Source organism: Paramormyrops kingsleyae, chromosome 5 (genome assembly GCF_048594095.1).
Source record: "Paramormyrops kingsleyae isolate MSU_618 chromosome 5, PKINGS_0.4, whole genome shotgun sequence".
NCBI classification, from domain to species: domain Eukaryota; kingdom Metazoa; phylum Chordata; class Actinopteri; order Osteoglossiformes; family Mormyridae; genus Paramormyrops; species Paramormyrops kingsleyae.
Window position 1 is genome coordinate 9,242,376 of NC_132801.1, and position 21,579 is coordinate 9,263,954.

Here is a 21,579-nt window from a genome sequence, read left to right on the forward strand (position 1 = left end):
CTAGAGGTGACACGTCTACTTTCTGCAGATTTTTTGCAGATAGGTTATTCTTGAGTCTGGAGTGGTAGGGATGAGAGTCGGCACCTCAAATCAAAGTGATGCTTTCTTGGGGGAAAAAATGAATAGGACCTTTCAGTTGAGGAGGGTTAGTTCTTTGGTGTTTAAGTATTAATAGGATGTTGAACTTGAATTATTAGGCGAGGTACCATGAGATTGACCAGTGAAATGGTTTGGTTACTGGTTTTTGATGAAACAATATCAACTAAATCATCATTTGAGGCTCGTACTTTACTGGTCAGTCTGTGTCTTTGTTTTTACTTCTGGTCATGTGCAGTGGATAAACACCAAGATAAAGGTCAATAGTAAAAAAAAATAACCAGAAATGATGTTTCTACACAGGGTTACTGGGCTCACGTTCTGTCATAGCATGAGGACCTTCCAGAGACTTTGAAATTGAGTCATGGTTCTTTTGGGTTGACAAGGGGCCAGTTCAGGTGGTTTGGACAAACGAGCCGTCACACTGGGCAGAGACCTAGGGAACGCTGCTGGGATTATTTCTCCCGGCAGGTCTGGGAATGTTCGGGAATCCCCCAGAATGAGTCAGAGTATGTGGCCTCGGAAAGAATGGTCTAGCCTGACCTCCGCGTGCTGTCACCGCGACCCTCAGCAGAAGTGCTATGGAGACGACAACAACAGAGCAAAAGCACTACAATTAGTGCTCTAGCACCAGCTTAAGCAGAAATTCTTGAGAAAGTTCAGACTTCTTACGAATTGTTTATGTGCATGAAGCAGACCATGTACAGGAAGTAAAAGGAGGTGTTTGGGGGGGGGGGGTATTTTTAAGAATAAAATTATCATTGTTTAGAGGTCACTTGATACCACAGAATTAAGTCCTCAGCCCCAGTTCCAAGAAAACAGACGCCAGAGTCACTGTCAGTTGAAAATAAACAGCAAATCCTTGACTACCATGTGCGGCTGTAGACTGTATTGGCTGTTCCTACCATAGCAGATACAGTGTTTTTCACTTGATAGTCCCCTCTTCTTTGCTGTGTTATTGCATTTGTGTTCAAGGATGTCTGAACTGATAGAAAGAGCACATAATGACTTCAAACAGCCCAGACACGGAGAGAGGGGCAAACAGTAAGGCTTCGACACTAGCCGGGGCTAGGAGGAGGAGCATATTGACATGCCTTTCTGGTTAGTTCTCAAAATTTTGAGCTTCAGTGGCTGACAGTACCGTTAAAGAGGGAGGTGGATGCAATGGATTGAAAACTTATACTGGATGCAATTGAAGGAAAGGGGAAAACTTTGGCGACCACTTGTACTGCGGTGTGATCGGTTTTGCGAGAAAGGCTGAACTTCAGGTCATCCTCCACTTCACCATGAGTTGCTTTCTTGCCTGGCTTGTGAGCGTCGCCTTTCTGATGTGCTGGACTTTCCCGGGTTTCTCCAGCAACCAGTCGATTGACGCTTCCTCCGCGTCTGTACACCAGCATAAACTCCACTCCGAGAGTCTCCAAAGCCGGGGTGTCCTTGGGACGGACTTATCTTTCCTCCGGTCCAGGTCCCAGTACGTCTCCTCGGTGCTGCCGGTCCGACCGTACTCGCTCTCCATAAATGCGGACGACTACCATTACACCCCCAAACCCAAACACCTTCGGCCAGCCAGGCTGCTGCGAATTCTGGGCCCGTCCTTCGATCCGTTCTGGATGTCGATCGAACGTCCCGCCGACGTGGGAATGTGGGTCTCGGTAGGGGTGATTTCGGGGCTGCCGTCAGAGGAGACTGCTTTCCGGGACACCAGGGCATCCGCAGTGACCAATCACGTCGCCAGCAGCAGAGGCTTCAACCTGAGCACCTCCCCAGAGCTAATGGAGGGGGCGGCTCGCTACCAGAGGAAACTGGAGATGGAAGCAGAGGAGCTGGATCTGCATTTCTTCACCCGCGAAATGGCCGGTTCACTCCGGGCCTGGCTGGTCCGCACAGCCACCTGTGGCCTCCGCTACCAGTGGGTCGACCTGGGCCCCGTGTTTTGGCCCCGGTGGCTCCGGCACACAGACTGCGAACAGTCAGGGACCTCGCCGAGCTGTTCCTTCCCCAGCGGCATGTCCTGCAGACAGGCACAGGTCACGCAGATTAAAATCCTGGCCTGGCACTGCTGGGGCAATGAGGACAGAGGCAGTGAGGTAATGGGGGAAGCTGATTCGGGGGCATCCCTGTTCGGCAAGCGCTGTGTTTGGCGCCAGGTGCCTTATCCTGTTGTCACGGCCTGCAAATGCTCTTGCAAATAGTTACGTAGTTAATGATACGTTCAGATAACTTGGGGAGGGGACCAACTTACACAGTCTCTCCCATGCAGTGCTGTCTCATACGAATCTCATGTTTTTGACTTCTTTTATAAAAAACAGATCCTCGTAGGTTAATTAAATCTGACTGACATTATCCATATCTCCATTGACTTCAAACTGATAGCTGTGCTTGCCATTACTAGCCGCTCGTTTTTGCTTGTCACATGAAATGATTACTCAGTTCAATAAACTGTAAATGTCATGTACACAGACATTTGTGTTTGGATACATTATATCCATAATGTAACAATGACAATGGAGCTTAATGATAGCAACGATATGGGGTGTGTGACTGTGTACATTATAAATGAGAGAAGTTATTGTTCACGTCTCTAACTGGAAGTGCTACAATGACATTCAAAATGCTGACGTCTGACACTGATACACATTTGTTCAGGTGTGTACACTTCTTAAGTGCACCTTCTGACACTAGTGTACTTTACTTTTTGTCGAGTTCTTTTGGTAGCTATTTTAAAACACGGTGGTTTCTGTCGAACTAAGGAAGTACAGCGTGAGCTGTCTAGCGACACTAACTACCCATCATGTCACTGTTATATGAATGAGAGTGGCAGAGGTTAGGGGACTAATTGGAAAAGGGATACAGGAAATGAAACAGGAACTTCAAACAGATGAATGGACCTTCAGTAGGTGACGCATTGGTCTGTCCGCGGTCTTTTGATTTTTGTTTGATGAATTGTCCAGTGGCAGACTACAGGAGATTTTTCTGACAATAATGTCTAGTAAGCATGGTGTGTTCGTCAGTATATGTCCAGTGCTGGATTGCCGTCTCGTCCACAGTTTACCCAGCCTGGCTTTGGCTGGAACATTGGGGGGGTCGAGGTCTCCACCCATTACAGGGGAAACATGATTATTGGGGGGGGTCATGACCCCCCCTACCATACCTGTCAAGTTTTGGATTCGAAAATAAGGGAAATTTTCCGGCACCCACCGCGAGCCATCCCACCACCCCAACCAAGCTCCAGTATCCCTTACGTTTTAAGACAGGTGACAAGAAATCTAAAATAACCACTTGTCATTTACATTTTTTTTCATTACACATTTTCTTTTAATTTCTCATGTTCATTCGCTATAACTTATTATACAGATTTGTTGCCGACAAATTAACGTTGTTTTTCGCACACAGCATTGCCATTTTAACCTCCGCATTTATGACCTGGTTAATGTTGTAAATGACCTGCAGACTACTGCAGCTGGCAGTTTTCACAAGGCTACTGACAGTTCAGTTTGGAGAGGCAGAGGATTTAAAAAAAAATTATATTATACGGGAGATTTACGGGAAAATACTAATACGGGAGGACGGCAGGAAAGAGGGGTAAAATACGGTAGTTTCCCGGCCAAAACGGGAGACTTGACAGCTAAGCCCCCTACACCCCTGGAAATTATGCCCATGGCCCTATACTGCTTAGGAGCCAGCAGACCGCAGAACCCTGCACTGGATAGATGGATGGATGAAGTTAATAATCCAGTCATTCTAGTTCAGTGGGATCTCAGTCCGGCTATCATGTCAGTCAAAGAAGAATAATGGACCAAATGGGGCAAGCAGAAGGGATCTTTACAAATCTGCGGTAAGATTAAGGGCCGCAGGAGGGATGCCTTCATTTGCAGAGTCAGGAGACGGTACAGTGTGTCCATCTGAGGCTGCACTGCTTAGTCATTTTCCCGCTCGCCAGTCTTGTGTAGAAGCCAGTAAGCAGGTAGAAACTGCATATCAGCTGCTTCTGTTTGCCAGCTGGCCTATGGAACGCTGAACAGCTCTCCCACGCTGACTTTACCTCTGTTTACATTCATTTGTTCTTGCTTTCTTTCCCTTTTTAGAAACCATGACTTGGTTTTTTGACCTTGTATATCTGTCCTCTCTCACACCTCATCACCCCCCCATTGTTTTGTCTATCTCAATGCTTCATTTACATGCTTCCGAGTTACCCAGCCGATACTTATCTAACATGAAAGCCCTTTTATCATTAGCTGCCATCCGGTTGCCTTGGGTTGAGTAACTAATGTTTGGCAATTCATGGTTTAAAAAAAATACTTATTGACAGCGTCAATAGGTGTAACGTGACAGAGGGGGAGCTTGAAATGACGACCATCGGCCATTAGGGGTCGACAAATGCGCATAATTAGGTAGGCATATATTTGTCTTGGGTTGATGTCATTTCACATCGTTAAAGGTTACTTAGTTAATTATTTTGTTCTTGTCGTTTAACCTTTTCCCTTGGCTAAAGGATGCACTTGGTTACCGACAGCTTCGATAGATATGGCAACGTGAGACGGAGGAAAATAAAGAAAATGACAATTTTTTTGTAAGTTATTGCTCATCTGTTGGCGAGGCTTTTCCACGTTGTTCAATAACGACAGCATAGATTAAACGCGGATTTTATAGGCGGCTGATCGGTAACACTTGAGGGGCACAAGTCGCCTAACTTAGTAACTCAATTACTAGTCAAGTACAAATCATGAACCGTCCTGATTAATGATTAACAAACATGGCATAAGTACGTAACTAGCATTTATTTTCTGGTTAATTAATACATTAAGTGTATATTACTACCTTTGTGCCCCCTCATGTGAAGTACGTGTTACCGGCTGTTTTGGGCGTAAATCAATAGAAAGACAAAACATCAGTATATCATTCAGCATTAAATTCGGCGTTGATCAGTCCGTTTTTAGGCCTATTAGACTTCTTAAGTTAATAGATAAAAGTGTAGTGAAAACAATACAAGTTTCCCCTTACATTCCTCTATTTCCGGTCAAACGCTTTGGATAGATTCCCAGGCCAGTGACGAATCATCGGTTCATCACCACTATTCTGAGATATGTCCGGAAGCCCAACGCAACCCGATTTGCCCTGCAGAGATCGCATATCAGTTAACAACATGAATGTGCCCCGTCTGGTTTGTGCGACTATGTTTATTTCCTTTACCGTCACTGTCAGCAATCAAGAACGCTCTAGTGCCCTATGGACTTTATACCCTGCCCTGTCAGAGGTACACAGATTTGTAGGGTGATGTCTGTTCCATTCGATCGGGGTTTACTATGAAGAACATAGGATGTTTATTTGTCTACGTACGCTTTGCTGGCCTCTTTTTGAAAAGGTGTCAGGTGGGTGCTTCCGAGTGCAGGTTTCGGGAATCCATCTTCGCTCTCCATCCCTTAACTGGCGTTAGGATAATGGGTCAGGTAAGTGCATTACGGTAACCGCACCTCACAGTACGTCGTGTGTGTGGTTAACTTGTATAAATACCCAGTCAAAACCTCCTTATTTTCATAATTGTACGTTTTCCATCCATCCATTTTTTGAAGCTTCAGTGTTGTGGGGGTCCGGAGCCTATCCTGGAGGCTACGGGTGCCTGTCAGGACAGTTTTACATTTTATTAAATGTAGCTGTGTACAGATATTAAGTGCGCTCTGCTAATCAGACGGGTTTCTTCCCTCAGATGTGTATCAGTATCCAAGGCAAACGAGCGTTTCTTTGCTCAAAGGGCCCAAACAAGGTCACTGAAAGGGACCCAGCCAGTGGTCTTTGGTTGTTATTTTTATTATTTTCAATTGTGTTATGTGCCGTAAGTTTGGGGTACGTGCCTGGAGCGTAACAATTGTCATTCGCGATCCAGTTTAGTTTTATTTTAGTTTTCAGCGTGGCTTTATTCATTGTGATTTAGTTTTTAATTTAAGGCTTTTTTTTAGTTTTCATGTAGTTCAGTTTAAGTTTTAGTCATATTACTTCTAGGGATAGACTGAAATACACAGTGCTCATTATGTACTAATTACCGCAGGCCAAAAGGCGTTCCAGGTATTATTAATGGTAATTAAAGAAATCATTACTCTAGCTAAATAATATTTTAAAAATGTAACTAAGTTTCACATTTGTTTTATTTTATTTCAGTTTTGGAAGCAGTTTATGAAAATGTCCTTATATTTTATGTTTAGTATTTGTTAATGGTAATAACCTTGGTCCCAGGCTGAGGACGAGCTGTCATTTAGGGAGGAACACTCCGAAGCACTGGATGGCTGAGATCATGTGCTCACTTGGCCCATAGAGGTGAGCAACATACCAGTATGTCAGCCAACCATCATGGGAAAGGGGAGATGAATGAATGCAGCTGTGATACCAAAGCTTGATTTGGTGCTGTATTCACGGGAAATCGTTAATCACACATAGGCTCACACATAATGGAATAATTTTATTAGAAAATATAAAGTTACTTATTTCTGTTGACACACAATGTTAAAAACTACACAATATTAAAAACAAACAAATGCATGATATCCTAGCAGTCATCTTTCACAAATCATTTTTAGAAATACTGTATCAAAAGATATGATCAGAATACATTAAGTCTGTTTTAAATGCATTGATTGGTGTCAAGACACAGTGTACAAACTGCATAGGTTATTCCAGCCCCCAACCACACACACACACACACACACACACACACACACACACACTCCAATTGAGTTATTTGCATACTGGAGCTACATATTACACTAAAAGTGCTGGGTTATCATTAAGATACTACGTTTCAAACTGGAACAATCCCAGAAGAGACGAGCTATACTGTTCAGCCAAGTACTTTAAAGGGAATGTGTAAATGCATCATTATTTTAAGCAACGTTTGAGAAGCAGCTAAGAATCAGCAGCTTTAAGTGCCTGTTACTCAGTTTCTCTATTCTGCACTACAGGTTCAATAAAAAGAAAAAAAGAAATGTATCAAAATTTGTATATTCCAAGTCCCACCGTTGCTAAGGCAACGCAGATGCCCAGAATTAACCGAAGAAGAGAAGAAGGGACGAGTGAGGTTGGGGCTTGTGCTTGTGTCAGCAGGTTACCTCCTGCAAATGAAAAAAATAATTACTGCTTCATGTTTTTGCAGTTTCTATACACGGTTATATCAGGGGTGTAGCATGATGACCACAAGTAATAGTTTAAAGCATATAACCACAGTCAATGTAGACTAATTTTTTGTAATGATTTTCATTACTCAAGGGTACATCGACGGAGCCATGGGGGACTTGTGTTCGTAAAGTCAGGCTCACAATAACTGACGTGGGCTGGGTGGGACGTCTTTCGGCAGGGAGTCTTACCCCATGTGTCGGGAGTAGAGTGTTTGTGGCTCACGTCGGTTCTGCTCTCGGTAAAGCTCAGCATCTTCTGTAGATCGTCAAAAACCTAAGAGTACAAATGGTAATCGTACCCAACTCTACTGTACAGTGCTCCACTCGATAGAATGATAACGCATCCCATTTAGAACAGCACTTGTAGAACACAGAAACTATGGTGTGCCCCCCCTCCCCCTCACCTCGACGTTGAGCTGGAAAGCTCTGACCGCCTCCTCCAGCAGACCCTTCCTCTCCTCCTCCGTCAGCTCGATGCTGTTCATCCTGCTTCTGTACAGCTGCTTGAAGCGATTTGGGCTGCTCACCCCAGGGAAAGAGAAGAAGGACAGACCCTCCCCATTCTTCAGCCCCAGGGACTTCTGGGTAATGCGTCCCAGGACCTGCCCCCCTGACAGGTCTCCAAGGTAACGGGTGTAGGCATGGGCCACTAGATATTCTGGATTTTCTTTGCCCACCTGTGAACAAGAGGCAAAGATTCTAAGTATGAAAACGTGGACAAAACCTTCTGAAATACGTACTACAACATAAACAAAGTAAATTAAACTAGAATAGAGGCAGTACCTGTCTCAGCCTCTGTGTGTATCTCTGTGTAGCTGCAGGGACAATGACTCTCTCCCTCCAGTTTTGTCCATAAAAGTGTGCGAGGTCCTTCTTCAGTGACTCAAGTCGGGCCAGTTCTTGGGGAAAGTATATTGGTGCCACACTTGGATGGGAGGCATTTCTGTCCAGTTCTTCTTCCAAAGTGTTGTAGATTTCATACAGCGAGAACAGGAGCAGCTGTGGAGAGGGAGGGAGAGAGAGAGAGATTAATATTCATCCTACATGGTGGAAGTAACTGACTCCACACACTATTAACCATCACTATCTTGATCAGGCTACCAAAAAATTAACACCAAATTACTAAAGTCAGATGAATCTAACAGCTAAATTTATATGTAGGTCATTATTATCATTTGGAGAATGACAAGTACTTATGCATTTGGAGGGAAGAAAGCTCAAGTGATGATGAAATGTGAAATAGAAATATGAATCAATGAATGTGATAGAAGAGACCAAAGCAGAGTGTGTTTGTGGTACGAAGTAGATACAGATGGAGATCAGTGTTACCTTATACTGTGGCAGGGTTATCTGCCCCCTCTGGAAGCTCAGCATGAGTTCGGTGTTCTCCGCCCTGACGTGGCTGTCCTTTGTCACGGCCTTGATCTGCTCCGACAAATCGCTGGGGAGAAAAAGAGGGATATTAGTTTAGGAGAAGCTGAAACTAGAGTAGACACCACAGTATTGGATCTTTACAGTAATACAAGCCATATGGTGGTAGAACAAGATATCTAATATGGGGTCTTGGTTGTTTTTGGTCTTTGTTAGTACTTTAATGTCCAGAAAGTAGCGAAACAATGTTTCATTGTACTGAATATATAATGACAATAAGGTTTCATTTGTTCATTCAAAATAAGGGCTAATATACAAGCTTTTTCCAAGTAAGCACATGCATGCTGTAGACATGCAAGAGGGAACTGAAAGGGAGGTTATTACCTGCCACTGATCTGAACATCTTCAAGATGGTTTTTGTCCATCTCTGTATACAAAAAAACATTAGGAATGTGAGTCAATATCATGTCAACACAAAACTATTTGAACACACTTCAGTGTAGTCGTATGAGCAAGGATAAAAAAAAAAAAAAAAAAAAAGTTTTGTATGGATGGCTTGTGTTGGCATCACAAATGTGTCAAACTGCTTTGTGTGACGCCACACAATGCGTGACTTGTGCTGGAGTGTCTGCTGAAGCCAACGCCGTGCTGAGCGTCCAATCAGAAAGTGTGGTTCCCCCTGCGCCGCATCTGCGTTTGCCTTCCTTACCTAGAGCGGTGTTGTTATTTTGAATTCCGTGTCTCCGCCGCACGCCTGCTTCAGGCTCTGCAGCAGTCTGCATCTTCAGGAGGTCATCAAACACCTGTCAAGAAATTATACAGGGGATTCGAGCTGCGCTCACCGACAGGACCCCAGCACAAGCTGCACAGATGCGATGTCTCAGTGCTTTTCACAGCACAGTGAACAAGTGACCTCTATCCATCGCAGTTCCCATTACAATGAAAAGTACACTTGTGTTTTCTGTGGCTGCTTCCCACTTAATGCCTTTCTCTTCCTCTTTTTCTCCTGTTCTCTCTCTTTCTGATACACTGTCAGAAAAAAAAGTACCTACTTTTACCCATCAGGGTACAATTACTTGCCACTGCGGCTGTACCGTCAAGGGTCTGCCAGTTGTACCCTAGCTGCAGGTAAATGTACCCTTTAGTCTAATTCTAGGTACAGAAATTGACTCTCTGGACCATTTTTGTACCATTGGGGGTATATTAATGTTGTTTGTACCTTGGGGAACAAAACTACCAGGATTGCACTGTTTTTTTTCCTGCCAGTGAAACTGCAATTCAAGTCTTGAACTGAAGTAACTTCTGTCCATTAAACATTTGCATCCTCACACTTGTTGTGCTCTCTGATCTTGCCCATCGCTTTCAGGCCCCCTCCCCAAGCCTCCCCCCTCCCCAAGCCTCCCCCTCACCTCAACGTTGAGCTGGAAAGCTCTGACTGCCTCCTCCAGCAGACCCTTCCTCTCCTCCTCCGTCAGCTCGATGCTGTTCATCCTGCTTCTGTACAGCTGCTTGAAGCGATTTGGGCTGCTCACCCCGGGGAAAGAGAAGAAGGACAGACCCTCCCCATTCTTCAGCCCCAGGGACTTCTGGGTAATGCGTCCCAGGACCTGCCCCCCTGACAGGTCTCCAAGGTAACGGGTGTAGGCATGGGCCACTAGATATTCTGGATTTTCTTTGCCCACCTGTGAACAAGAGGCAAAGATTCTAAGTATGAAAACGTGGACAAAACCTTCTGAAATACGTACTACAACATAAACAAAGTAAATTAAAGTAGAATAGAGGCAGTACCTGTCTCAGCCTCTGTGTGTATCTCTGTGTAGCTGCAGGGACAATGACTCTCTCCCTCCAGTTTTGTCCATAAAAGTGCGCGAGGTCCTTCTTCAGTGACTCAAGTCGGGCCAGTTCTTGGGGAAAGTATATTGGTGCCACACTTGGATGGGAGGCATTTCTGTCCAGTTCCTCTTCCAGAGCGTTGTAGATCTCATACAGCGAGAACAGGAGGAGCTGTGGAGAGAGACAGAGGTTAATATGCATCATACGTGCTAGAAGTAACTAACCCTACATGGAGTGACAGGACATCAATGTGTCTGATCAGCAGTAACCGTGGAAAAATTCTTATTTTCATCACAGTCATATTCGAATTTATGTAAACGTGACATCTGTAAATGGGATGTACATTTGTAACCTTAAAGTTGCAGGTTTGAGTCCCAGGAGTGACCTTGCTATAGTGCCCTTCAATACAGAATTTGACATGAACAGCTACATAAAAACACTTTTTTTGCATTGGATTGTCAGATAAGTAGCTTAATGTGACTGTGTGAGGTTTACGTGGCATTGCACAGTACTATGTGCTTAGTGAAGCATAATTATTTACTTAAGATATCTGATTATTACCTTATACTGTGGCAGAGCTATTTGCCCCTTCTGGAAGCTCTGCATAAGCTGCGTGTTCTCCGCTCTGACGTGGCTCTCCTTTGTCGCGGTCTTTATTTGCTCTGACAGATCGCTGGGGAGAGGGATAGATAGAGACACATGAACACAAAGGGACACATTGATGGCCAGGTGTCGGGAGAATCAGCGCGGCGCTGCGAGAGACCGGCTACAATATAAACAAAGGCATGCGGATCCGGCAAATTTACAGCGGCGAGAAGCAGAACAAGAACAGAGGACAACTAATGCGCATACCGTGTGGTGGATAATGCATTTTAACACCGAAGTGCTGTGTTTTTTTTGCGGGAACGCCCGCAAAACCGTTGAAAAAAAGGAAATTAAATCACTGCACATAAATGTAACAAGGAAAAAAAAAAGATTATAAAAATAAGATTAACAGCTGTGGAAAAGTTTTGAAAGAAATACCTTTCTGTGCTCTGGACCGTTTCGGTCTGTCTCTTGTCACCACTGTCCATCTCTGTTAATAAGGACGTTTTTGTCAGTGCGTTGAACAATTAAAGTTAACAAAGTTTTAGTAAAATTACAGTATATTTTAATAAAGGTGGCATTCAAAAATACAAATATACCGAAACGTAATCATTACATTTCTAGTAGGCTATTTTCTTACCTGCGGTCAGCTTCTTTGTCTTTTCTGTGTTTATTTGTATAGGTTTCTTTGGCAGGCTCTTCTGAGCTCTTCTCGGCGGCTCTTCTGAACTTGAGTCGACTGTGTTACTCGCTGTTACAGTCTCCTTTTATACACCGTGTAAACTCTCCTCCCCCTCCTTCCCCCTTTGTAATAAAAGGAAGTGAGATTGTTGACTCAACAGTGCCATAATACGCCGCAGAAAGGAAAAAGAAGGCAGGGACCGAGAAAACCGTGACGGCGCATATTTCTGCAGCCAGAGGACGGGGGCAGTGTGATGAAACCGTGACTCGGCAAAAGGACCGGTCACACGAATCACATGGGTGTGTTTTCCCTTTTGTGTGCTGCTATACACAGTAGTTCTATTTCTGTTTGGGTTTAGTGTCTGGTCGTTTTACACTGCGGAATCGGGAAGTTAACATATCAAATTGCTTATAAAGAGAGTTCACACGACTGTTCAAAACAACCAAATAAACTGCATAGTTGTCTTTGTTTTCTGAAATAAGTGAATATTAGAAGTTTGGCAATTGTATTTAAAAGTAACTAATGCAAAATGAATATCATTTAACCGTAGAAAGAATTTCTATATTTCACGTTTTGATGTTTTTAAAGAAAGATCCTGCTTTGTCGGCTTCTTTATTGTTTATCTGACATTAGTAGGCTACTTATGGGCTATAAAACACTAATGTGAAAGTTAAATTAAACTGATCACGAGGTGGTTCCACGCTGCAGGTCGTACATAATGAAGCATAAAACAGTTTACAGGCTGATTAAGTGTCCGCAGCGCCGTTTTGTCTGGCGCTGAGATTCACCGAGATTAAAAAAGGTCTGTGACTTTAAATCTCTACCATGACGCAGCATTAAGGGAGGGAGCTTGAAGGCATGGGGAGAGGAAAGGGAAAGAGGAAGGGGGGGTGAAACCGTGACTCGGCAAAAGTTGCCAGAGGCAGGGGAAGGAGGCGGGCTGTCGCGCTCCCACAGAAACAAAGCCGTGTTCGGGCTGGTAGCGGCATTGATCCAACAAGTTTGTCTTTCTCATTTATATTTCACTTTAGCTAAATATTGTATTTGAAAGCTAATATCTAGTCATAAGCCTATTGGATCTACGACTTGCCATTAAGTTAGTTTGCTATTTAAAAAGAGACGTTTTTGTTTATATGGAAGCACATGGAAAACTTCATCTCCCTTTTCCTTGCAAAAAAAAATGTCTATGCAAGGTTTACAAAGAAAAAACCGCCAGCGGCTAACACAAATAATGTTTTCGTTAAAATGATGTGTTCTGTCACACCTGCTTTTTCTTGCTTAATCGGGTGTGACGCCTGCCCTGTGATCTTGCTCTGATCTCTCAATCTCATTTAAACGGGGCAGTGATTATTGCTTACTGGCGTGGCTGCACGATTCTGGATAAAATATGAGTCGGGATGTTTATATGTTTATATGTTTAAAATACACAAGTAGGCCTAAATGTAACCCCTTTTTTGTAGGAGCACTAACGGGTTGGAAAAAAAATCTACTGTAGCTGTACTGGAAGGGACGTATCAACTGACAATCATTTTGTTCTTGTTTTCGAATCTTTTTCCTTTCACCTTGTCGCACACATTAGATTTCCTTTGAGATCTACCGCTTTTCCTGTGTTCAGTTTGCCTCGTGCTGTAACGCAGAATGAGATCGTATAGTGTGTCTTTTGGGGTTTTGTCGTCGTTGCCAGCATCATGGCATTTCAGGTCCCAACTTTTTTTTTTCCACTGTCCATGGCTTTTGTTGGCTAGCTAGTGTTTTTTGGTATTAGATCTTCCCTGGTGGTCTAGTGGTTAGGATTCGGCGCTCTCACCGCCGCGGCCCGGGTTCGATTCCCGGTCAGGGAATGAAAGCTTTTCTCGTGTTTGAGCAATTTCCTTCGGGATTAATAAAGCCTTCTGATAGATGCTGTCTTGTTTGTGGGATGATGGTCCTCATTACCTTCAGTCCCACATCCGGAGTGCAGGATTTGTTCTTAGGTTTGACATGAGTATGTCCCGGATTTGTCTTTCAGCCCCACTTCTGGTTTCCTGATTCCTGGTTTTCCAGTCCTCTGCACTGGTCTGTTTTTTTGTGCACCTCATCTGAGAGCCGTCCATGCAGGCGGCAGCCCCAAGTCCAATTCGTTACCCATTTCCTGTGGTGAGCTGTCTTAAGGTCTTGGGGGCCATTTGGTGGAAGACCTGCCATTATGGACGGAGGTTTGGGTGCTCTGTGACAGTGTATGTGAAAGCCAATAAATGTGCTTTTATCCAAATGCTGAGTCCTAGTCATGACAGTTTGACAAACATGGTTATTTATATCAGCTGTTGTCTAGTTTACGCAATATTAAATGTCAAACATGGGTAAAGAGAGTTACTTTTTTCTGGTTCTTCCAAGGTAAATTTGCCTTTTTGCTTTTCAGTTCTGAGATACTGATACGGATGTGAAAAAGGGAAATTAAATTTTGGAGTTCTGAAGTTCATGTATATTTGTATGTAAATTGGCAATACACTTAAAGTAGCACAGGTTTTTTTTTTTGTTTTTTTTTTTAAAGATATTTACTTATTTATATTTTTCATAGTTCAATAATATGGCCTTATGTTGTTTTAACTTCCATGAGAAAATCTATGTACTGCTGACCTGTACCTAGCTACGTGTGTGTAGATGTATTTTTAGGAAAATTGTTAGCCATCTCCTTACAAATGAGATTAAGGCTGAGTCACTTTATTAGAATGATTCACGTGAACCTTAACCGTATATTTCTGTTGGTCTGGTGGATAACCTCAGAAAAAAAGTGGAAATTGCACTATGACTTTTCTCCTGCAGGGGGAGTGCAAGAGCTTGATGACTACAGGCCAGGGAGGTTGCATGAGGTACATCTTACATGGAGATGAGAGGGGAAATTGAGCATTAGCTAAAAGAGAATAAAATAACAGTAAGCCTTATTGCTGAAGAAACTCGTACTGGACCTTGGAATGAGGTCAGTTCACAGATCTTGGGACAGTTTCAGGTACTTTTAATAAACATGGTGCTAATGTACAACTACTAATTAAATTGATAAATAGCCAGATATACCCCAATGATAAACCACCAAATTATTTATAATAAAACACTGGTGACATGCTGGGGCATACCTAGAAATTGTGTGCTCCCTGTCAAAATTTCACCATGGCCTGCTTACTTCGATTGGTACTTTCAGTCTGAAGATATCGGGCCCTGCATAGATTTTGCTCCGAGCAGGGGATGCTCGACGGTAGTTTTTGGGGCCTCTAAAAAGTACTGGACCTCCATGCCCGCCGACATCCTTGGTTATACGTGTAATTTAGTTAGTGGCGTATCTGTATTCTCCTGTATTGATCTTATTGTCCTCTTGTGGTCAATTACAAAACATGTTGTAGAGTGCTTCTTTTACTGTTAATAATATTTACATTCTTCAATTCAAACTGAAAATTGGTAGTATTAAGAGCTTTTTCTATCTCTCCTTTGTAACAATATGCCTAATCATTAAAATGTAGTTGCTGAGTTTCATTCATGTTGATATGTTTTTCCTTTTAATTATCAAATGTATTTTATGGTTATAAATAAGTATGGAAGCCCAGGACGGGAAAGATGTCTGTGCATAAGTCTAACAGAATATGCTTTAGGAAACATCAATTTATTACACATCTTAACATCACTGTACAACAACTTTTTGGTTAAGATTATGACTGGTCCAATGAACAATGCAAACTGCGACTAAGACACAAATTATGAGTGCAGAGTCAAAGCTTGACTTTTCTGTTATAAACGCAGGAATTTTTATTAAAATAACGTGAAATTTAACGAGGAGTGCTTGTGAGGCTGACCGAACCCCTCCCAGAGCATCGCGCTCCCTCCCTCCGTCTCCACGAGCAGCCATTTGTTTACCGATGAATACAAAGATGGCGGCTGCCGGCGCGTAAAGTGGAACGCTGCTAAGGTAGTAGCTTTATTTTATATGAACCTTCGCATCCCTCGTTCCTGGCCGCCGCTGGCCTCGGCGTGGCCCGGAGAAACGCACAGGATGTAAAACGGAGCACTAGGCGTGAAGCCCCGAGTTTGATTTACTCGAGCACCGCGTTGGCCTATTCCGCGCGGCGCCGAGCGGGCTCGAGTGGTCGGTCTTGACCGGGTAGGTGACACTTCCGGTTCGAGGCGGCCGAGTCGGGAAGGACCGACCGGGCGAAAGGGGGTGTGTTTGTGTTCAAACGTAGGCGGGAAAAGATATAAACTCAATTAAATCCGTCACCGCTTTCGTTTATTTATCTTCTTTCGTTTAATCGGGTGATGCTGTAAATCTCGAAACTATAGCTTAACGGGAGTAAAATACATGCAGCTATGCAGAGAGAGGCTGATCTAGGTCGCATGGCTTAAATGACAGACACGAACCCTACCATCAGCTGGGCGTTTGACAGTTTCGAGCCATTGATTATTCGGATAACGTCAAAGCGCAAGTTACCGCCTCTTACATGTATTCTGCTAACGGCATTTTAATGTCTGTCCCCGAGCTTGTTTGTGTTAATTGCAATTCACGGCGTGTGGTCAGAAATAAATTTGCACCCGAGTATGTGAGAATTTCTGAAAGCAAGAATGTTCTGAAATCTATTTGTTGAAATACTGTTTATATTCCTGTAATGTAATTTGTTATGCAAATGGACGGGTTTAAGTCAATGGTGTATATGATGGTCGTGTTGGTAATGAAAGAATATTATGGCTTTTTGTATAACTTCGTCGTTACCCAACTTCTAAGCTAATAAGGTCTACTACTGTTTCTTCTCCCGAGTCAGTGAGGTAGAGATTGCCCGGATGCCGCTTTGAATGGGATCATGGCATTTGAGGAGATAAAGAAGAAAGGCTTGATCGGTAAGGGATCTGAGTTCACTGACATGCTTCCTGCCTTCTGGTTTATTAAGGCTTGTAGGCTTCATGCTAAAGGACAGTTATGACATTGGTATGGCTCCGCCCTCCTTTCTTTGCCAGAGGTGTCAGGTATGGAGGGGGATGTGGGTCTGGTAGCAGGACGTAGTCAAAGAGAGAAGAGGAGATCTTACAAAGACCTGCTCCGAGAGGAGGAAGAGATCGCCGCTCAGGTGCGCAAGTCTGCCAAGAAACGGCCCAAGGTAAAGGATGTGGGTTTTTCCATTGTTTTTTGCTTGTTTTTCCCATTGTGTCTGTGCTCTCACTACTTCCCATTAGTGATTTTTTTCCCCTTTCCATAATTTTGCCATTGTGGATGTTGTGCTTTACTGCAGCCTTATCACAGCCATGCACTGCTTTACCTGCCTGGACTGATATATTCTAACGTATCTGAGTTAAAAGTTTGAAATACATTTAATGTGTTTCTTGGTTGTATTTTACCATCATTTCTCCTTTCAGGACTCTGAGCTGTTTTTACTGGGGGGAGAATCTCACAAGAAGAAGAAAAAGCACTTTGATGAAGACTTCTTTTACAGAGGTGAGGGGCTGCTTTTAGGCTGATACACAAGAGGGGGGGACGTGGCAGATCTGGTGATGGGAATTAAATTGACTGAGATTTATTTGGCCCAAGGGTCCCTGGTATATATTTTTGTTTTTCTGCTCCCTGATCTTCTGAAACATCTTCTGCAGACCTCCAAGGATCTGGCCTCCCAGTGCACAAAAAGAAACGCAAGTCCTCCGACGGCTCCCTGCCTCTGTCCTCCTCCTCCCACCCCCCTCACTCCACAGACACTGCCATGGGTCTCCTGCAGGCCATCACCTCCCCGATGGCCACGGGCTCTGAGCCCAACCCGCACCTGCACAAGAAGCCCTCCTACCCCCCATCATCCTCTCATTCCTCCTCCAAGGAGCGGAGGCGCGAGGGAGGGCATGGAACCAGCAAGAGCCACTCTTCTTCCCACTCCCGCTCACTCTCATCGTCGTCATCCTCCTCCAAAAAGCACTCCTCTAAATCGACACTGTATCTAAGCGGGGGTGGTAAGAGCAGCAACAGCAGCGCGGGGGGGGGCGAGCCCCTGACCCTCAGGGAGGCGGAGGGCCTGAAGATGAAGCTCATCCTTTCACCGAAGGAGAAGGGCGAAGGAGGCGCATCTGAGGGATTCCCGTTCCCGCCACACTCTTCCTCATCCTCCTCAGCCTCCTCCAGTGCCAAGAAAGGGAGCTCGAAGAAGGAGAAGGACAGAGATAGGATGCTACTGTCCAAGTCCCCTAAGAAGAGGCAGCAGAGCAGGGATCCTCTTCCTGTGGTGGGGGAGGAAGTGGAGCTGGAAGGTAAGCATGCTCCTCACTGTCACCCACCTCCCACTCCACCTCCACACAATTACTTTGTATTTATGTATACAAGTTCAAATTCTACTAAACCATATTGGGTTATGAGTGACTGGAAAAAGCTGAATCTCCCCCTTTTCAGACTTATTTTTATATGCAGGCTATTCTTCAAAATCTGTCAACATCGTGTTTTAATGTTCGGACATAGCATTTTTACTGAATTCAATTTGACCTTGGACAGTGTTTTTTTTTCTAATCTTGGGTATCAGATATTCATTTTCTGCTTGGTCCCACTTTAGGTGAAATGTTCCACCTTTTGTAAATCATGTTTAGTTTTATACTGTGTGAGTTGGTTCTTTTAGCATCATGTGAATTGTTCTTTTACAATATTAAAGTCATCGAGGTCTGCATTAACCTATCAGGGCACTATGGTGGAGCCCTTGGCTTGATGGGTGGAGAAACCTCTTCTTCAGGCGGTGAATTGGAGGCGGGCGAGCTGGTGATAGATGACTCATATACTCAGCTAACCAAAAAGAAGAAGAAGAGCAAGAAAAGCAAGAAGAAAAAGGAGAAAGAGAGGGATAGGGAGAAGGATAAAAGTGGAAGAGAAAAAAAGCACAATCGAGCGGGCAGTAAAAAAGGTTTGTCAGGTGAGATGCTGAGTGTCGTGTGGACAGGCACGACTCGTTCTGTGTTTTGTTTGCTCAGGTGTTATTGAAGTGTGTACGCAGAATAATAAGCCCTGCTCCTGTTTCCTGTACAGGAACGTCTCTCCTCCTGTCTTCTGGGGAGGTTTCCCGGAGCCACGCCCATTCCCATGGGTCAGCCAATCACAGCACGGGAGTCGGACTTTATGCGATGGCTTCTCCGGTCTCCGCTCACCACCACAGTAGTGAATCACAGAGCGAGAAGAAGAAGAAAAAGGAGGATAAAGATAGGGAAAAGATGGAGAGGGAAAAAGAAAAGGTCAGAAATGCGACAGAAAGTTTGGGATTGTGTGCGTGTCGCCGTCTGCTCTCCATATAAAGGTGTTCTTTTGTTTTGGCAGCCCAAGAAGAAAAACATGACTGCATACCAGGTGTTCTGTAAGGAGTACAGGGTCAACATCAATGCTGAGCAACCAGGACTAGGTCTGTGCCCCTCATACCGCTTCCTGCCTCCTGTCATGATGACCATCACCATTGCTCTCTGTAGAACCCCCATAAATTGCATATCAGATAAAACAATGAACCACGCAGAGAACAGAAAGATACCATGTGTATGTTTCTGTATAGATGTATATATGAAATATGCAGGTCTAATTTTGTTTTTATTTGCAGTAATAGAATACAATTTATGGAATTCACAAAAGTTTTTAATACATTTAATGTTCTGATTTATGTAAACACAATTTGTAAAGTGTTTTGTTTATTTTATTGCAGTTTTCGGGGAGTTGAGTAAAAAACTTGCAGAGGTGTGGAAACAATTGCCTGAAAAAGACAAACAGGTTAGTTGTTTTGAGAGATGAAATAAGACAATTTGCTGTGTTAGCCTGACCACTGCTGGCAAAACTGTCTCTTATTGTGACAGTTTTTCAGCTTCTTGTTTCTTATATTTTAATACGACTACAGTTCAGCCCAGTATATTTCCATCCATCCATCCATTGTCCAACCCGCTTATCCTACTGGGTCGCGGGGGGTCCGGAGCCTATCCCGGAAGCCAACCCTGGACAGGGGGCCAGCCCATCGCAGGGCACACTCACACACCATTCACTCACACATGCACACCTAAGGGCAATTTAGAACATGCAACATGAGAACATGCAAACTCCACACACATGTGACCCAGGTGGAGACTCGAACCCAGGTCCCAGAGGTGCGAGGCAACAGTGCTAACCACTGCACCACCATGCCGCCCCAGTATATTTCCATCCTAAATAAATCAGTACAACAGAGTTCAAACATTGAATACTGACATCTGATCAGACTCCTGACTGCTTCTCCCTGCCGCCTTCAGGTGTGGAGACAGAAAGCTCAGTACCTGCAACACAAGCAGAACAAAGCAGAGGCTACAACGGTCAAGCGCAAGATCTCGGGCTCCGAAGGCAGCAAAGTCAAAGGTAATCATGAGCACTCAGGCCCAGAGACCCATCAACCATCAGCCAGCCTTTTAGGGGAATGTTGCTTATTTCGCGTCAAGCCACAGTATAGAGATTAAAAACATTTGTACAGGTGGAAAATTAACTGTTTAATTGGCAACCCTCTACTACAGGTTTAGCATTTTTGACCCGAAGTCTACTTCCCTGACCTGTAGAAATGTCATAGAAATATGTGACCATATGGTTTCAGAAAGAGAGCACAGAGTAAGCATGCCGTCCCCCATTCTCTGTCCCTTGTCCTCTTTCCCAGGCCCACTGAAGGGGACAGCAGGAGGAAGCGGAGGGGGATCTGTTGTTCTGTCCCCCAGTCGAACCTCCGTGGGGGTGTCCCTGTCTCCGGCACGTGTCCCAGAAGTGGACCCCATTGACGCTGCCGCTCACCTGCAGTTGCTGGGAGAGTCTCTCTCGCTCATTGGGCACCGGCTACAGGAGACAGAGGCTAGTATATGTCATGGAGGAGCAGAGCTTATGCGGGGGGGCAAGCAAGTTTGTCTGGTGATATTTTAGTCAAATTTGATGGCAAAACAGCAGAAGAAACATGTTTAATGTCAAGTCTGGGATCTTCCATCTGTTCTAAGTTTTTTCTTGCAGCAGTGATGTTGCCATAGAAACACTGGAAAGGGACTAAGCGCATGTCCTCCCCCTCGGTGTCCCACAGGGCATGGTGGCCGTGTCGGGCAGCCTGTCCGTTTTGCTGGACTCCATCCTGTGTGCCCTGGGTCCCCTGACCTGTCTCACCGCCCAGGTCCCAGAACTGAACGGCTGTCCGCGGCGCGTGCTGGTGAGGTGTCCACCGTGTCTCTCACACCATCTTTTTTCATTTTCCCGTCTCCAGGTAGTTACACTGAAAATATGTCTAAACTTTATCTTTTCATTTGTGTAATATGTGTTCTTTAGTATGCATTACTGGTAAATTGTTGGGTAATGTGTGTTTTGCTATTTTGTTCTGCTTGAATGGGGGGGTGAATCCGACATGCGTAAAATTTGACTTGCTTAAGGTTCTGTGGAACGGATTACTTGTATGAGGCAAGAACTGTCTGTATATCTAAATTTCTCCCTCCTTCACAAAGTAAAAGAGAGTCCGACCCTTTACTTCCTGTTTGTCTCTGTTGTCTTTCAGTCCAACACTCTGGACAACATTGCCTATGTGATGCCAGGACTGTGAGGACCATGGGGAATCCCCGATAGTGCCAGGCAGGAAGCGGTACCATGGCGACGGAGCGTGCCCACCTGACACCTCGGGGGGGGGGGGGGGGGCGTGCAGCCACGGTCCAGCTTTGGATACGTGTGGACAGTTGTAGTTTTAAATTTGCTTTTAATCCCTTGTTTCATTCTTTTTAATTTTTTGTTTTATTGCTGTTTTTTCCAATTAAACCTATTTTAGTGAATATTTTTAAATTCCCGTGAATAACATTTTTATTTGTTAAAGTGTGTGTGTGTCCTTATTGATTTCCTGTCATTGAAGACCA

At 44.3% G+C, this 21,579-nt stretch overlaps 3 protein-coding genes and 1 non-coding gene across 10 annotated transcripts; 3 read left to right on the forward strand and 1 right to left on the reverse strand.

Annotated features, from left to right (window-relative positions):
• The first annotated feature begins 53 nt into the window (after positions 1 to 53).
• LOC111833523 (noggin-like) lies at positions 54 to 2,550 on the forward strand. The gene has a single exon (XM_023791868.2). The coding sequence runs from the start codon at positions 1,383 to 1,385 to the stop codon at positions 2,289 to 2,291; it is 909 nt and encodes a 302-aa protein (XP_023647636.2). The 5' UTR covers positions 54 to 1,382; the 3' UTR covers positions 2,292 to 2,550.
• Positions 2,551 to 6,535: 3,985 nt separating this feature from the next.
• Positions 6,536 to 11,816, reverse strand: hmox1a (heme oxygenase 1a). The gene is made up of 12 exons (XM_072712060.1): positions 11,692 to 11,816; positions 11,490 to 11,541; positions 11,028 to 11,139; positions 10,422 to 10,637; positions 10,043 to 10,315; positions 9,343 to 9,436; positions 9,018 to 9,060; positions 8,592 to 8,703; positions 8,046 to 8,261; positions 7,667 to 7,939; positions 7,452 to 7,536; positions 6,536 to 7,199 (listed from the first exon to the last, which is right to left on the reverse strand). The coding sequence occupies exons 2-12, from the start codon at positions 11,537 to 11,539 to the stop codon at positions 7,078 to 7,080; spliced, it is 1,596 nt and encodes a 531-aa protein (XP_072568161.1). The 5' UTR covers positions 11,540 to 11,541; positions 11,692 to 11,816; the 3' UTR covers positions 6,536 to 7,077.
• Positions 11,817 to 12,636: 820 nt separating this feature from the next.
• hmgxb4a (HMG box domain containing 4a) lies at positions 12,637 to 21,538 on the forward strand. 7 transcript variants are annotated; one of them, XM_023791908.2, is made up of 13 exons: positions 12,637 to 12,733; positions 16,515 to 16,590; positions 16,708 to 16,847; positions 17,104 to 17,182; positions 17,335 to 17,976; positions 18,396 to 18,623; positions 18,737 to 18,939; positions 19,022 to 19,103; positions 19,395 to 19,459; positions 19,969 to 20,071; positions 20,361 to 20,548; positions 20,769 to 20,891; positions 21,231 to 21,538. In XM_023791908.2, exons 2-13 carry the CDS (start codon positions 16,554 to 16,556, stop codon positions 21,273 to 21,275), a joined length of 1,935 nt encoding a protein of 644 aa, XP_023647676.2. In that variant the 5' UTR covers positions 12,637 to 12,733; positions 16,515 to 16,553; the 3' UTR covers positions 21,276 to 21,538. The 7 variants fall into 7 exon arrangements, with proteins under 7 accessions (XP_023647676.2, XP_023647674.2, XP_023647681.2 ...); XM_023791906.2 differs by lacking the exon at positions 12,637 to 12,733 and adding an exon at positions 15,536 to 15,667; XM_023791913.2 differs by lacking the exon at positions 12,637 to 12,733 and adding an exon at positions 15,536 to 15,667 and having other exon boundaries at positions 18,447 to 18,623.
• trnae-cuc (transfer RNA glutamic acid (anticodon CUC)) lies at positions 13,503 to 13,574 on the forward strand. Its single transcript has one exon. It is a non-coding gene; the product is annotated as a tRNA-Glu (tRNA).
• Positions 21,539 to 21,579: the final 41 nt, after the last annotated feature.